Source organism: Amblyomma mixtum, chromosome 1 (genome assembly GCF_055824585.1).
Source record: "Amblyomma mixtum isolate Tamu chromosome 1, ASM5582458v1, whole genome shotgun sequence".
In the NCBI taxonomy this organism is placed as follows: Eukaryota; Metazoa; Arthropoda; class Arachnida; order Ixodida; family Ixodidae; genus Amblyomma; species Amblyomma mixtum.
In genome coordinates, this window is record NC_143012.1 from 224,789,159 (window position 1) to 224,806,568 (window position 17,410).

Here is a 17,410-nt window from a genome sequence, read left to right on the forward strand (position 1 = left end):
CTGAAAAAGGAATAACACGCCACATATATACAACGCCCCTTATGCAGCGCCCAGCGCGAACCTTTTCCGTACTTCAAGAATAATTAAAATATTCATCCTTTATAAATATCGGTTAAGCTTGCAAGTTATTAGAGAAACAAAAAAACAATATCGACAACTTGCATAGGATCTCCAAAATGCAAACAAGAGACTGCGCTTATAAAACAAGGCATAAAGAGTCCTGGCTCGTGCCTACTCCTCGCCTAAATTTGTTAAAAGAAGGGCTGTGTTATCTACTTCCGTCTTTACTAAACGAGTATGAATTGAATGGCTTTGATTTGTTTTCGTGCACGTATTAGGAGCTTTGTCCTCTTCACGAACACACTGTAGCGTAACTAATATTTTGAGCATTGCTACCTACCTGTGAATTCCATGAGTGCTGTAACATATCCATGAATACATACATTTTTTTAAATTTCATTTGTGACACTTGAATGTTTTCCTGGTGAGCATGTGTGTCTGCGTTTATTTCCTTTTGTTTTCGTCTTTTGCTGTTTTGCAATGTTACTGAATGGGATTGTTCTCGCTTGTTGTTTCCGATGATGACTGGCATTATCGTATTGTAATGTTGTACTGTACACGAGTTATCTTTCTTTTTACGTGTCTGTGTGCTGGTAACGGATGCTACCGCTGTGCCAAACTGGGTGCTGCGGGCCAGTCAAGCTCTCAACTGGCAGCTTTTGCTTGCAGCTTCCCTCCATCTCGAAATTTCTAGCTGGCAAAATAAACTGATTTGATTTGATTATTAATTTATTAATAAGATAAATAATTGGGGCTGTAGTACAGATTTAGTATCCAGCCATTGTGTTGGAGGAGGAGGAAGTAGACGAGGAAAGGCGGGTAGGTTAACAGGCAGGTGAAACCAGTTTGCTGCCTACGACAGGAGGAAAGAGATTAGGGGGATATAAAGGTGAGGGAGAAAAGAGAGAGGTATGATAAAGCAGAAGGCGAAAAGGCTTCGGCACAGTCACAGGCTGTCATACAGGCCCGACACCCTTAAGAACCGTAGGAAGGCCTGGCAGGCCCTCACCGCTGATGGTCGCCGCGGCCAGTGTTCAAGAATCTTCAACTCCGTTAGCGGATGTGAATCGGTGTGTTCCAGCCATTGCTTTGGAATAGCTGGTTTATGGTATATAGGGGTTTAACTTCCCAAAGCGACTCAGACTATGAGGGACGCCGTAGTGAAGGGCTCCGAAAATTTTGACCCCTTGGGGTTCCCTAGCCTGCACTAGCATCATACAGTACACGGGCCTCTAGAATTTCGCTTCCATCAAATTCGGGTCAGCAGCCGAACGCCATAACCACTGAGTCACCACGGCTGCGATGTGTTGGAATAACGCATGTAATGAACGACTTCCTTCATGAACTTTCTTGCACGACTCTCCTCACTGAACGGGAACAAATATAAGTTACATGCTCAGTGTTGCTCAAATAGGCCAGTGTGTGACATGACGATGGTGCAGAGAGGGTTTGCCGCGAAGTTCATGAGAGCTAAAAAAACGTCGAAACCACAGAGGCGAGAAGACGACTTTGTGAACCTGTGCCATTGATGTCCTGCGACTTTCTCCTCTGTAAGAGAAGTATTCAAATAATTTTATGCATGCTTTAGGAACAGCCCTGTTGATATTCCAGATGAAATCAGCAAATTTCGACGCATTACTCATCTTTTCTTCTGGGCTTTATCCAACTTGATGATGATGATAATGACAGAACATAACTCTGCGGCAGGAGAGCACAGATGCAGCCAGGAGATTTTATCTTTTTTTTTTCATCGGTGATGAAGCTCCAAGACAAATGAACTTTTTCAATGAATATAAGAAGGAGATATTTTCTTGGTTTCATTCAGTTATCCTCTTGTAAGATACGAACTTTCATGTGCACCAAGGCTATACTAAGAACGCGAACAGTGTCGTCGATAGGTCGGGAATGACTCTACGCGGCCTCATCATGAATGGCAGCGTTCAAGATGACACAGAAGGCGCGAAAAAACGAAACAGCTTTTTAGACACTGCTCGCTCATAAGTCGGAACAGCTTACAGTTACCCAGCGTAATGACTATCGCATGCGGGACTGGAATGATTGTCTACATTCATCAGCGCAGGCTATTATCTTATTGATCTTGCGTGAAAGAAGCTTTTAGAATTAAGCCTCTACTTTGATTGGTTGAATGATTTTATTTTAAGAACTGTTGCACTACATGTAGAAAGCACTTCTCGGACCAATAACCGTAAGCTAACTGAGGTCTGATGAAGAAGAAAGTGGCGTGCAAGGTCTATATACATTCTAAATTCTAAAATTACACATGAATATATGGGGAAGGGGCACTAGACACAAACAGATCTTACACAATGCGTAAAAATGCGAATAAAAATCGATGAAAAACTCCACAAACGTCTTGACACACACTTTTAAGTACCGGGTATAATTAATGCTGCCCTACCATGACCCAGCGTGACTAGGTGCTGAAAAAAAATATGCGATAGATGGCTGACCGAGACTGGAACACTCAAATAAATTAAATTGCCGGGAAACGAGCGCAGCTGAAATTGGAAGTACAAGAAACCCTGATGGAAGTACAAGAAATGACTGTTACAGTGATAAGCACGATGTAATTCACGATCGTCGCGATGATGCTCTTTTGGCGTGATTAAGAAGTAGGTGCAGAAATGATGACATGTCTAAAAGCTTTGTGAAACCTGGATCCCGCGGGAAAAATAAAAGCCACTTACCATGTTTCTTCTCAGATGTTTCAGCTACTGTTGCCAAATCCTGCAGGTCACTGAACACGCAGAGAACACGCGGGGAGCAAGGCTCGCAACTTAAATCATTTCAGTGTCGCTTTGCGGTCCAACTGTTGGAACGGAAAGTTATTTTACACCTCCGGCATACGCAGTGGCCCCGATACACGCAGTCCACCGTGCTACTTGTAGACAGAGCTACTAGCGCTATGCAAGAACTGAAGGGCTGACAAGGCTCGCTAGCGACACTCACGCGAGTGAGCGCACACACACACACACACGCGCGCGCGAGAGAGAAGGAAGTTTCTGTAGAAAAAAAAGATGTAACCACTGCAAAAATCTTCCGTTATCAGCCACACGTAGCGCTCCCAACGTTGCAGCGTGCGGAGAGACTGTTTTTCAGGAGTGCGAAGGTCATTCGAGGCGAAAGGGCTCCAGCTATCCTCTTGGTGGTTGCGTCGGTACTTGTTACGTGTTGCAGGAGATGCAGGATTTTTTAGTTCTTTACAAACTATACGTTTATTGAGAAACCAGACACTTCGGTAACTACTTGCTAGGGTTGTACCAAGCAAATTTTCAGGTTGTTGGAAGTTTTTTGCGGTCTCAGTACCGTTGAAACCGACGTGGTGGTGACGAAAATTCTCTTGCGGAGACAAACGCAGGTGCATCATGCCATTGACCTCTTGCGGCAGCCTGTTTGTGCCCAAGAGGTATCCAAGGCCACATTAAATGCGTCGGTGTTCCGTCTCCCGCTCGAGTCGGCGCAGCAAAATACTAGTGGCTCATTATATGCCACCGTAAATCTGTTTTTTCTACTACTTTTAGAATTCTTTTAAGCGTTGTCTTTTTCCAAAGAGAAAGTGGATTTTTTTTCTCGAGAAAGATTAAACAGCATAAGATTTTGTTCTGCAGAAAAAAAAAAAACTTGCCTATCGCAGACTTTTTATAAGGTGACCGAACTCACCCTATTTATTTCAAATGCCTAATTTCTGTTGGCGACTGTTAATATTTTTGTATTAAAGTTTGTGCCGGTGCCTGGTTGCAAACGTTCATAAAAACAAGGAAGTGAAATTTACTGTTAGCATTTTATATTGCAAAGCATTTTCTCCAAACTGCACCTGCCCAGGACGCAATTAATTTCGACTACCTCGATACACACAGTGTTTGTGATGCTGAATGAAGTATTGATGAGCCGTAATTTGCAGCAGCTTTTTATAAAAAAGGCAATTTTTTCACGTTGTTATACCAGGTACTTCAAGGAAGCCCGCCACTAATTTTTTTAAAACAGGATTTTTGAGGTAAAGAGAAGCTTTTTGCGGCATAGTAATACCACTATTGGCGAATGTGGAAATACAAGCTAGTCACGGCAACTAGTGAAGTGATTGACTAAATTATCATAGTTAACTTTTTATATAATATCGTTAAGTGCCAGATTTAAATCGTAGATTTCCTGCCAAGCGTTAGAGATATCCATTTCAGCTTTTAGAATTTCGAAAATGCGATTACCGTCGCCGCTGGGGCTCAAAAGATTTGAGGTAGTTCTCGCGCCGTTTGAAAACCTTCTCCGCCAACACTGCCTCAGTGATCGACTTAAGAGCGTTAGCTACGGGAGCTTGAAGTGATTACATCGGTGCGCTCAGAAAACGTGGAGAGGACCAAATGCAAACATCCGTGCATGTTTCCTGTCCGGAAACACAACTTCTAAGACTTAATCCGAGACATCTACCTCATGAAGTTTGCACTACTATTGCCATTTACAGTCCCTTCCGCTATATCCGATATAGTATTTTCTCGTTATATAAGTTAATAAATCTATAATTGCCTGCATCACAACAAGACGAATCGTTTGACACCATCCGGAACCCCCTGCGACAAACGGTGCGGCCGTAAAGGCTGTCTGAATGCACTCGAAATGCACTGTTTTGAAGAGGAAAAGTCGTTGTTGAGAATCCCGCACATATTTTGGGCTTCATCTCAATTAGTAGTTTTATCCTCAGGGACATGCCAAGTCATTCTGCGTCAAACGGGTGGCCCCCAAAGTTTATGCAAATAGTGGTATCGGTTAGGGAGGGGGGGTCCCACTTCAAAGGCCGCTATACTGGCACATGTGTAACGCATCGAAAGTACAAGTATTATTTGAAGGGCTACGCGCTCACTGTTCAATATCATCATCATCACCATCAGCCGGACTACGCCCACTGCAGGGCAAAGGCCTCTCCCATGTCTATCCAATTAAACCTGTCCTTTGCCAGTTGCGGCCACCGTTTCCCCGCAAATTTCTTAATCTCAACAGCCCACCTAACGTTCTGCCGCCCCCTGCTACACTTGCCTTCTCTTGGAATCCACTCCGTTACCCTTAAGGACCAGCGGTTATCTTGCCTTCGCATTACATGCCCTGCCCAAGCCCACTTCTTTCTCTTGATTTCGACTCGCTCACTCTTGCTATGTGATAAAGTGTGTTCACCTTTTTGGTCACTTTGACCTTCATTGCAGACAGATGCGTCCTTGGAAAATGTAGAAGTAGTAAGAGCTAACACTCTTAAAACGTACACATGCGGGAGCGCAAAGCAACGTTCACCAAATAGCTACTCTCTGCGACGAGGTACCACGTGACAGTCGTTGCCCCGTCCGCGCCTGGGCATTGAAGTAGTAGCGAGGAGTAGGGAGCACAGCAGCGCGGGCGGGGCAGCTGTGTACCATATGCAACGCCCAACAATGACGTGTCGCTGAGAGGGTGTGTAGGACGAGCATCACTGCAGGTCATCCGCTCGTGGATTTTAAATTCGTGCTGTGGGGTGTCGCGGATATTGTTAGAAGTTTTAAGGTTTGAAGATGAAATGCACGAAACCGAAGATCACTTCCTTACCACGGCGCTGAGAAGGTGGGCCCGAGCAGCGACGAGAGCGATAGAGACGAAGAAACTTAAAGGTATCTGCAGCTAGACGCCAATATAGCGTCAAACTGTATGGTACGATAAGAGAGTTTCCCGGCTTATTGATATGAGAAATGCTGCTTTTTGTCTGAGGACTGCACACCGCCAAAACTGTAAAAAAAAACAAAATGTGGGATCCCCAGACGATTGCATATCTGAAGGTGAAATAGTTGAAGTGGTGGTGGTGGTTTATGGGGTTTAACGTCCTAAAGCGGCTGAGGCTATGAGAGACGCCGTAGTGAAGGGCTCCGGAAATTTCGACCACCTGGGGTTCTTTAACGTGTACTGACATCGCACAGTACACGGGCCTCTAGAATTTCTCCTCCAAAGAAATTCCAGCCGCCGCGGCCGGGATCGAACCCGCGTCTTTCGGGACAGCAGCCGAGCACCATAGCCACTGAGCCACCGCGGCGGCGAAATAGTTGAAGTGTTCAATAATTTTGGCTGGGATATTTCAATCAGCAGTGGCTTGCACAACGTCTTGGAATACGTGCATGGTTTAAATGATGCCGGTATATAATCTGCATTTTGTAAGGGCACAAGAACCAATATGAGAGCTTAAAAGAAAGGCTGAAGACGTAACGGTTGGTGAGGAAGCAAGAAATACTGAAATTTCAGGGGGCATTATCACTGAATACGTATCACACCATCACCTTCGCTTTACGCATGCCGCTCCTGATATGAGTTCAGTGGCCAATGGATATATTTCTGTTTGCTTATTTTCTTTTGGTTGCACCTGTTTGAACAGAATAAATATAAAAGCAGTTCTATGGCTGGCAGAAGCGTTCTCTGACGCCGAGCTCAAAATTAGTGTTACCTGCTTGCACAGGCTATAACGAGCCTCTTCAGGCGTGGCAACAAAGGCCACCGTTGGCTTTAAAAGCACAATCTATAGTCGGCCTGTATCGACAGGCTACCTTTATCTTTTCAAAAACAGCGCCCTTTCCCTGAAAATGATTCTTTATAAGCTGGAAAATGCGAGCAAATGAAATAAAGGTATCGCTGCCACTGGCCTTTCGCGCAAGCTGAACTACTATGACGTCACCACATTTCTTTCCGGCTTGGATCCCTGATGTTAGGCTATCATTCACTAAGAAAAAGTGATCACGGAACTCTTTTCGTTCATTACGTCGCGTGTTTGAATATTGCGGCGGAAAAGGAATGTTCCATTTTTAACTTTCTTTTTTCGTTCGTTTGCTGCCGAACAAACATCAACGTAGCCAGGAGGAGCGGTACAATCAATTTTTAACACAGTAGAACACAACTTAAATCTGCAGTGAAGTTTCGTCCAGGTATATGACCGCCACACACTGTTTCCCCTCCGCGACAAGGGAACAAACAGTCTGTTGGTTACCTAAAGAAAAAGCTAGTCGCAAGATGAAATTATATGCGCGAGAGTTTTGTTTGGTTGATTAGTTGAACCTAGTGAAACACTAGAATGTTGCTTTTAACGGGGGGGGGGGGGGGGGGTTATTCTTTTGCCGAATTATGAGCTAAACCGCGGGCCATGGGTTATTGTTTCGAGGTGAAATTTTTTTTATGTTGTATCTTAAAATTTTGATGCAGTTGTCGCCAGACACCCTTAAGGTTAGCCGTTGGACCTAAAAGCAATCAGGTCTCAGACCACAGTTATCGCTATATAAACGGGTCGGGGTCCATCTGTTAGCAGTACACACAAGTGGTTGAGGGAAGCGATGCCGTACCTTTGTCGTCGATGAATATGTGGCTAAGATATGGGCGCTTTGAAGGCTGCAGCAGGAGGGACCTCGCTGCTAACCACCACATTGTTCTCCAGACAGACAGAGATATAAAATGAACAAAACCGCTTTATTACATCGCACAGATCATTTTCTATATATATACACTATATACACGGGGGCGTTTGCTTCTTCACAGGCTGCAGTCCGCGCGTTCTACTCTCCCGAACATGGCGCCCGGGAGCCTTTTAAACATTCCATGCTTCGCGGAACACCAGGGAGCAGCTCGTAAGCGGTGTATCGTCCGCTGGCAGTGAGAAAAAGGGGCTGCACAAAAAAAAAAAACAACCCGCTGTGTCACGGGGAGTCACTCCTTGAAATGACGAAGCGTCCGTAGTTCATTTCTTCGTGTAACCACACTGTCGCATGTTATCGAAGTGGCCAGCTTTCTCGAGGAAGGAATTCTGTTGTCTGTGGAAGTCAAAGTCTTCCTGCGTCCCGCAGCAGTTCTTTGGTATCAGTTCTGAAGGAATGACGCCTTGCAGTTCCGACAAGTCGCCACCGATGAAGTGCAGCTGCAAGAGATCACAAAAAGACACAAGTTTCATATGGTAAGCACCACCTTGTCTTTTATGGCAGCGCTAATTCTATCGGTTTCCAGAGCTTTTCAAGCCCAAATTCCCGGTATTAAACCACCAAACAAGAACAATTCCACTTAGGCGGCTCTTTAACATTTGGTCATTACGACTTCTCTTTCGTTTTTGTAAGCAGTTTGGCCAGAGACTCTAATAATAAAAATGTCAAAATTCAGCTTATTTGGGCTCGATGTTTGGTCTGAATAACACTTGCACTTCAAATACGCTATTACAGAGTCTGAGTGTGACACACATGTACAGAAATCGGTTTAGAAGTGTTCACTCCATGGTTTATCGGGGTTTAACGTCCCGAAGCAACACAGGCTATGAGGGAAGCCGTAGTGAAGGGCTCCGGAAATTTCGACCACCTGGGATTCTTTAACGTGCACTGACATCGCACAGTACACAGGCCTCTAGAATTTCGCCTTTAATCGAAATTCGGCCGCCGCGGCCGGGATCGAACCCGCTCTTTCCGGTCAGCAGCTGAGTGCCGTAACCATTGAGCCACCGCGGCGGGGCAGTATTCGTTTCAGATGAATGCTGTAAACCTAGACTTTCCTTCATAACGTTTACTCTAAATCACATTGCTGCGAAGAATTTCCTTTCACGCCTTGGTGCTACCACAAGTTATAAAAAAAATTTAGCAACTAGCAAATGCTTCAACGATCAGATCAGCGAATCTTGAAGATGTATAAACTCGCCACTTTACTGAGGTGTAGTTATTTTTCAATGTGCGTTGACGAATAAAGCTCAGAATAGGCGTTGTCATATTGCAGCTAGAAAAATTGGGGAAAGCTGCTCTTCTTTTTTTCTTACCCTGCTTTTCAGCTTCGATGGGAGAAAAAACTGGAGGAAGGAAACTGCGACCTCGGCGATGGCTGGAACATTGACGACGTAGATTCCCTTTATTCTTGCCGGTAGAGAGTCCTGAAATAGTAATAAAAAAGAATGTCGTTCGTCAATTGAAATTCTGAGGAATACGTCAGAGCTACAGGAGTTAGACTACGTGGAGCTACAGAGGATGTTTCTGACAGCTGCGATACGCATTCAGTAGTAATAAGAAAGCGCTGTTCTCAAGTTCTAATTGGTGGTATATTTTGCGGACAGCTTTTCTTATACAAAAAAGTCTGGTTTTAAGAACTAGAAGTTGAAGTGGCTGGAGCAGTTCTAATGGTCGGCCTTCTTATTATTCGTTAATGGAAGTTTGGTCCAACTGTAGTGATAGGTCGTTATAGGATAGGCCAGTCATTACAGAAAATAGAATAGCGTTCGTATTGCAGGACATCACAACGGGCGATGGAAACACAGGCGACACGTGCTTATCGCTTTTGTTTCATATAGTCCAATTTCAGTTTCTGTTCAGGTTTACAGAACGAAATAAACGTAACTGAGATGTTACTTTTGCTACTTGAGCAACATGATAGATATGTGCATAGAGATTGGCCGCAAGCTCTGCAACTTTGCTGCATGCTCGTTATACTCATTTTGATTGATAGTTAAAGTAATATTACGCCATGCTTGAAGCTGTCGCGCTGCTGCCACTGCTGTGATTGGTGTATTAATAGAGGTCATTGCTTCAGTATAACAACGAGTCATTTAAGACGCAGATAATTGCTTTGTCTGGCGTTAAAATCAAAATTAAACTCAAGGTTCTTCGTTAACTTCCTGCACAAAAGCTATTCTCCTTTTCGGCTATAAAGAACCAAACGCTTCGAAGCACGTTGAAACTAAAAGGTATAGTTTACAACAATCTAATTTCTTGTTTATGCTTTTCTCCCGAAATTCGCTTATGCACATGCTACCAAAGCTGCCACATGCTAATGAGGCATGTACACTCACAGTCAAAAGTTTATAGATGGCAACATAAGGAAAAAGTTCAGTTTAATTTGTGTCTTGTCATGAATTCAGTAATAGTTATATGTAGCTTAACTGCCCCTTTGCTCCTTACACAGCGCGCCATTCAATATCATGCAATATGCTCTTGGAGCGAAGAAATTAAATTTCTTCGACAGATTACCCCATAAACAATTCGCCGCAGGTGAATGTAAGACAGGTGTCAGGAGGAAGAAAAGTCAGTCGGCATCAGTTAGATTCAGGAATTTAATCTAATTAATTCTACTTGCCTGGGCAATAGTGATGAGCCTTCGCAGGAACCAAGGCGTGAGATGGATCAGGTGATGAGCGCCTAAACCTTGGAGATCTATGACGCCAACGACGCCGCATATCTGGGCGTCTGCTTCCAGCAGGCTACACTCAGCAGCCAACAAGAGGCACCTCATTAGGTTGTCCATAGTGCAGATATCGGCACTCCAAGAACCTGTAGAAGAAATGCACTCGAATGTCACTGCGCTCAACGTGCATCGAGTGTCACATATTAAAGATTTTGTAGCTGACTCTACCAGCTACTATATGTACCGTAATGTGACCAAGAAGTTGAAAAGAATTGTGCGTTTAGCCATGTAGGTAATAGAGCAGAATTGTTTATGTGCCCTACTTGGTCAGGATGAAAACAACTACCTACGCTCCAGAAACATAGTTAAAAGCAATTTAAAAACTACTTTATTCTCTGCCCCATAAAGAACTCTTCAGTGTTAGCAGTAGTGCCCATGCAGTACAATAACAGCTTAAAAATAGAGCTGAAACTCCGGGTGCTCACCAAGCTTAAAGATCCCAACCGCTCTTCCTTCCGAGTCTCTTTCTATCGCGTGCATTATGAGCTTGTTGTCGTGGAACACCTCTTGGTACGGGATGCTTGATGGAGTCAGGTTGTCAAAATACTCTGGCATGTCCCTGCGCACCCTGAAGTAGTTCCTGATTGTCTTCAAGGCTTTCTTCACATTGTATTTCCGAGACCGAAGGAACATGAGCAGCGCATCGTCACTTGGAGCTGCGCGTAAGCCGGCCTCTCCTGTAAGAAAAAAACATGCATTTTAGAAAGATGCTTGCAGTAGTAGTGTGTATTATATGCTGATATTACATCAGTCACAATGTGTCCCTATATCTTACAGCGGAATGGCACTATAGCCTAAACAAAAAATAAGAAAACCCAGGACAGTTAACTTTCGCGCTCTTTACTTCTAAGAGTACCAAGAGCCAAGCTAGCTACTGTCGTGAAAATCTTTACCATTTACTGTGCCAACGTACCTGAACCATGTTTTGGTGAAATACAAGAGCGCATACAAACACGAAGTGGTGCCGTATAGTGTGTCAAGCGATTTAAACTCTTAACAAGCAAGCGCTAACAGGTGCACTTTTCGTGATCGCAATTGTGAGTTCGAAATCGGTTGGCATAGTATACTGTGCCGCCTGTATGGAGGACAGATTTGATAAAAACCGGGAAATTCAAAGGTAAGGAATGTACTTTTAAGTGCGCTGAAGTGCCCAAGTCCTCTGCGCTGTAGCTCAATTCTAGAAAAGATAAACTAAATTAACAGATCTGCGAACGCAGACTAGCGAGGCACAAATCAAGTTTTGCAGCATGGATGATTTAAGTATATAAAGTGAAGTTTTCGATTATGACTTGCTTAATGACATTTCTACTCTTGGATGCCCCTCTGTCATAGCTCACACACACTATGATCGTCGCCTTCCCGGCACTGTTTTCAGGAAGCAAATAAAACTAAAAACAAGCAACATGCGATGAAGAAGTCGCCTCATTTAAGACATGGCGGGTGAAAACAGTGCGCAAGCTTAAATCTCGCACGCATTCCTGTAGTGCTCAAAGCTGCCATAAAGCCAAAGCTACATAGGTACGACGCCGGTAGTTCCAAATAAGAAATTATCGGTGGTCTCAAGTGCGGCTGGAACCTCAACGCATCATGCGCAGGCCTTTTCATGCTGTGAATACAAGAACAAGTGAATTCAAAATCCTTATTCTCCTTTTCGCACGAAGAATAGAGATAGGCATTGCTTCCTAGTATTCCTGCGGCGCGTTTCCTGGTAGTCGTAGATGAAACTAGCGTACACGCTTGAACTAGGTGTTAATATTAGGTTTTCGTGTCTCTATCTATGTACAATGTCAGCCATGACAATGCTTTTGCTCTCTCCGAGTTTTCTGTTATGAAGTGTAACGTATTATTGCATGTAGCCTTCCTCAGACAAAGCATGCGACTTAAGTTCAAAAGAACGGTCTCGTAGCGGCTTTATGAGTGCTTAAAAAAGTGTATTACCGCAGGAAGAGTTTTATCCGGGCCACTGTACCTTTGATCAGCTGCCGGAGTTGTTCCAGGTACTTTTTCTCGACCTCAGGACGTTCTCTTTTGTCTATCTCTGTCATGGTGCCAAGTCGCACTTCAGGTTTCCAGCCTCAGTGGTCTTGTAGGTTGGCGACTACGCCAAGAGAATGAACAGAAAAAGAAGGAAAACACGGAAGTGAACAACACTTGTTTTCTATACAGCAGCATTGTCAACAAGGAAATATGGTACTAAAGGCTTCGACCAGCCTTATTAGAGCCTCCATAACTGCGCATTTTGTGGTGTTTCCTTGAAATGTGTGATGCAATAATATGGTGCAACCAAACATCATTCTGGCTTGTTGCCTAAAAGCCTGCAGGCAGGTTGTCCCTATCCACAGTTCTACGCCTTAGTATGCTCACTTGATACTTGTTACTAACTCGATATATATCTATCCTTCATACAGTCGTATTATGAACAAGCCTAAATCAAATAAATACAAAATAAATATTTAAGAGCCAGTTTTGGGTAGAACAAAATTTAAGTGAAGACAGCCGTACGTTGCTGCAACGGGAAAAGAAAGCTAAGGCTACCTCACTTTGTGCCCTTCCCCTTTCCTTTCGCTTTTTGGAATATTTCTTGGCTTTGGGAAGGCATGCTCATTCGTGTTCTTTTTCTTCACTTCACACGCGCACTCTTCTCGTCCGGCCCGTCATCCCGCATCGTTCTTGTCAGACATAGTGAAAGCAACGACACAAACGGGAACGCATGAAGGGGAAGTGCGCAGGACGTCACAGGACTGACAAGTGATGTATTGAAAGGGGGCCGAGCCAGGAAACCAAACAACACATGCATATCAGGCACCCAGAACAGCAACCTGCAATTTGTCGCACGTGCATCAGTGCACCATCTGTGCCACTTGCGAATTAGAAATTAACCTACTAAAAAGGGTGCGTGCGTGTAGGAATGAAATAAACACACTGTTCTGTCCGCTCATTGCCCCCCTGAAGGTTGAGCGTGTTTTAGGTCACGTTCCAGGTGAGTGTTTCGAGCGCCTGATACGCATAGGGTGCTTGGCTTCCTGGGTCGGCCATCTTTCAATGAAACATCACTTGTTAGTTCGGCGCTCTCCTCTGTGCTTCCGCTTCTTGTGCGCCCATTTTTGTGCTCGGTTTCATTATGTTTGATATGTCTGATTTATGTTTGATACCAACGAGACCGCGTGGTTACGCTTTTCTATTGCTCTTTTGCTTGTCGAAATCTGGAAACAAGCGTCTGTCGCCTGCGGTACGACGCTTGTTGTGTCGTTGCGAAACTCAGAACGCGCTTATATGGCATAAAGACGTAAAATTTAGAGTTTGAACGTCAGTTAATTAATGCATGCGCTCTGAGATTGAAGTATTCGGTACTGAACAGTGAGCGGGCATGAAGATGCCCTGTGGGAATGCACAGTTTGGGGGAAGTCGTGAATAGAACGAAACAATAGAGTTAGCAACAGAAAAATTCTACGCCGGTAGCGTAGTCTGTGCACTGACTACCGATTTCTCAAGATTTGGTAGGTCGCAGATCATGGAATTATGCATAAAAGCTTGCAGAGGCGAGGTATTCTAGCATGCCGCATTTCATGCATTACAGGAGCATTGTTCTGACCGTAAAAAACACTGCCGCTGGAAAAGACACCATGTACTACTTCCTGTCTGAAGAGATATTCATCGCCTGATGAGCTGCGTTGGAGGTAGCTTGCTTTTGCTGCGTGACTATTCTACGAGTATTTGCGGGGGCGCACCTTTCAACGAGACTTCTGATAGCCTTTCTAACTCATTTTATTTTGTCAAAGTGAAAAGAACTCACACCGGTATCGCTTGCGCTGTTCTAGAGAAATGATATACAGGGACTAAGTAAATTTTTCTTCCACTTCACAGGATTATACCAAATGCAGTGCAAGAAGTCTGGACGCGCCAATGTAACAAGAGAATTTTTTCAATACCTTTCTTAGAAATGCTTCTAGAAAGCCTGACAGATAAAAATGCTTGAAAGTGATTTGCTGAAACTCTTAGTTCGCTAGATATGCTGGAGATCGTTCTGTCAAAATTTGCCAAAGCAGGTGGAAGTTGCGATCCATCTGCCTCAGTGAAAGTGCGAACCACTTAGCTCAAACCTTCAACCTTCTCACGCGCGTAACTGTATACGCTAGAGCGGTCTTAGTGTGCAAATAGTTTGAACTGAGCTGGATGACTCGCCCCTTTTCACGTATGGAAGACGCTTCTGAATATGCTCCTGAAGTCATCTGAATATGCTTGAATAGATTTTGCTGGCATTATCTCCCCATCGTAAACTCTTACCGCTTTAAAGCAAGAAGTATGGGGTGATCTGTGCACTCACCGTTTAGGCACTGGACACTGACCCTTGTTCCCCTGAAGAGATGAACTTTGTTGTCGACGCAGCCAAGCTCCCACACAGATGGATAACTATTCTTAGAGAGTCCACCGCAGAGTTAAATCAGACATACAAAAATCCAGCACACGCCACCAAACGAATCTGAAACCCTCAGAAGCCTCGCGCAGTTCTCACGTCTGCCCAACAGTAGCAGCTGGATCAGCTCGACGCCGTATCCGTAAGCCAGATGAGCCTTTCTTCGAACCGGCAGACAATCCCTTTTACGCCGGGTCTTTGTAGGCTCTCAAGCCAAAAAGAGAGAGAGAAGGGGAATCTTGACCTTGGCTGCTGACGCGGTCGCACGCGTCTGCACATGTCGTTACCGGATGCCGCTGGAACCGCGAGGCAACGTCACAATTATATAAATAGGTCGACTGAACACATAATAAAAGCAAGGCTTTTAGCATATGCTCGGTGCCCCAGTGTTGGCACTTCTTCTTGTTCAGACCATGCCTAATTGCTCTAGAGCTGGCTGCCCGCGCCAGTATAAGAATCCTTCGTATTGGCCGTTAGAGCGCACGCGTCAATACCAAGGACTCTCGCTTGCACTCGCGCCTGGAAAACAAATCTTACACGTGGAGCGGTGCGCGCGTGTGGATGTGCGCGGACGCCAAGAGTGCGTGGCTAACTGAAGCCAAATCCTTGGGTATACATCGGCGCGTGGCCGTGTTTATTTGGCTGTCCCACATAAGCATCGTTAGCTTGAATGCTCATCCTCTCTGTAAACAAGATATTCGGTCCACGCTTCGAACACTAATAAATGAACTGCGCGGTTTGAAGTATTTACCTCTGAAACTTCCCTACGCGGGAATTATGAAGACATTGACTCACTCTGGAACATTCGGACTTAACGGCAGAAACGGATGATATGTCACCGTTCCAGTGGAGACCAGTCACCCCGTGAGGCTCGCCCTCCATCGGCTGTTGTTACTCAGTTAAATAAACCAGTGCTCACAATGTTTAGTGCTTTCTGACCTCTACTTTTCTGAGTAAACGTTTGCTAGAAAATCAGACTAGGTTGTAACACGGGTGGCATAGAAGCAAGTGTTACCAATCTTTCTCGTACGCATATCTTCACAGCAGTAACGCTTCACAAATAAACGTCTACAAAGTTAATCACCTTTTAGAGCGCGTGAAAAAAACAGAAATCCGGCGGCTAATATGCACAGCTCAAATTCCCCAACAGTTCATGAACTATGCATTCCTGAGTCTGTCTAAAACGCTGGCTTGATTGATGCCGGGCTTCGCGTCTTCAATGTTGGACTCCCCATGCTTTGTATTTCTTTTTCTTCCATTAAATTTCTCACGCTGTATGATCAACACTGCATTTTTGTTTACATGCATGGGAGGGCGTGTATCCCAGCTCGAAAAATTTGTAATGCTGTAACAGTTACTAATGCTTCAATACAACCGATATTGTCGCTCTTAAGAAAGACGCTCTGTCAGTTATGATGACTGCGCATGGTCCAGAAACATTATAATATAAGCTGTGAGTATGATCAAAGCATATTTCATCTCTGCGCCGGATTTGAAAGATGTAGCAGGGCAGTATACAAGTAGACACCCGCTACACGGCGATTATATGCGCACGAACAACTGCTGCCTTTTCGTACGCTAGCATGTTAAAGAGTAGCTCAACAAAGTTCTCTGCTAGGCTAGTTAGTAAGGCATACTATGTTCTGAAAGCGCAGTTAAAGGCAAAAAACGATAGCACTGGTCGCATTCTGTTTTCTCAAACTTTGTCTTTATGTGCGCTCTCAAAACTGAGCGCGTTAAGATTATCTGAGAGGATTTTTTTAAGATTACCACATTTTAAATACACTTATGCGACAAATTTTTCTCTCGTCACTACTTACTTCCACGAAGTTTGGCAGCCTTAGAGCGTTTCCTTCCGGCGCAAACGGATTTTAAAATTTACCGTTTACGTGGCCTTATTCCAGATGACTCCCACGGGAAAACTCATTTTCGATGTCACAAACATTACCCGCACGTTATTACCCGCTCGCAGTTCGGAACAAAATTTTCAGGTTGTATTAGGTTATTTCGTGCAATTCATAAAATGTCATGAGGCGGCGGCGGCTACGTTAATTGCAGGTTGCGATGCTAGCTCACAGTGGTAGTAAGATGCGTTGTTTCTAGCCCATGCTTGCCGCCCCCTTTTTTCTCCGTTACTAGCGCGAGTGGTGGCACTGCAGTGCGGTGACCTTGGGTGGGGAGGTGGCACCCTGTAGACCCCCGGGTACTTACGAGACCGTAGCAGCAATTACATGGCTGCGAAAAAAGCAGAGCGAGCTGAATCCGAGGTCACTGTGATAATCCAGTGTTTACATGGCGGTCCATCGAAGCTTTCTCGATTGTGGTGCCACCTTGCGTCGCAGCTGCAGGGAAATTTAAGGCTTGGCCCCTTTAGCCTCAGGCTACAGCGATTGCCCGTTTTTCAGCGCATTCGGCAGCTCATGCTTCAAGAAAACTCTCCCGACGACTTACCCGGTGCGCAGAAAATGCTTTTTTTTTTTTTTACCGCCAGTTCGGGGCACTAAGAACTCTCTCTCGCTTCGCATCGACGGGCTTTCGGGTTTTTACACACATTTCTGGGAGGCTCAGTCGCGTTTCGATCTGCACCCTGTTGTCGAGGCGACTCCGCTGCGACTCTTTAGCCTAGTTAGCCGTTTACATGACGCCGACGTGAGAAAATCCGGTCTCGCTGTGACATCGTCGCAGGTTTGTTAACACTGCTTGGGTCAATGTACAGCTCGTCAG

At 44.7% G+C, this 17,410-nt stretch overlaps 1 protein-coding gene across 1 annotated transcript; it reads right to left on the bottom strand.

Moving 5' to 3' along the window:
* Nucleotides 1–7,517: 7,517 nt before the first annotated feature.
* Nucleotides 7,518–14,879, bottom strand: LOC149371059 (alpha-tocopherol transfer protein-like). The gene is made up of 6 exons (XM_089564526.1): nt 14,597–14,879; nt 12,242–12,370; nt 10,698–10,949; nt 10,165–10,358; nt 8,858–8,968; nt 7,518–7,981 (listed from the first exon to the last, which is right to left on the bottom strand). Exons 2-6 carry the CDS (start codon nt 12,315–12,317, stop codon nt 7,805–7,807), a joined length of 810 nt encoding a protein of 269 aa, XP_089420652.1. The 5' UTR covers nt 12,318–12,370; nt 14,597–14,879; the 3' UTR covers nt 7,518–7,804.
* Nucleotides 14,880–17,410: the final 2,531 nt, after the last annotated feature.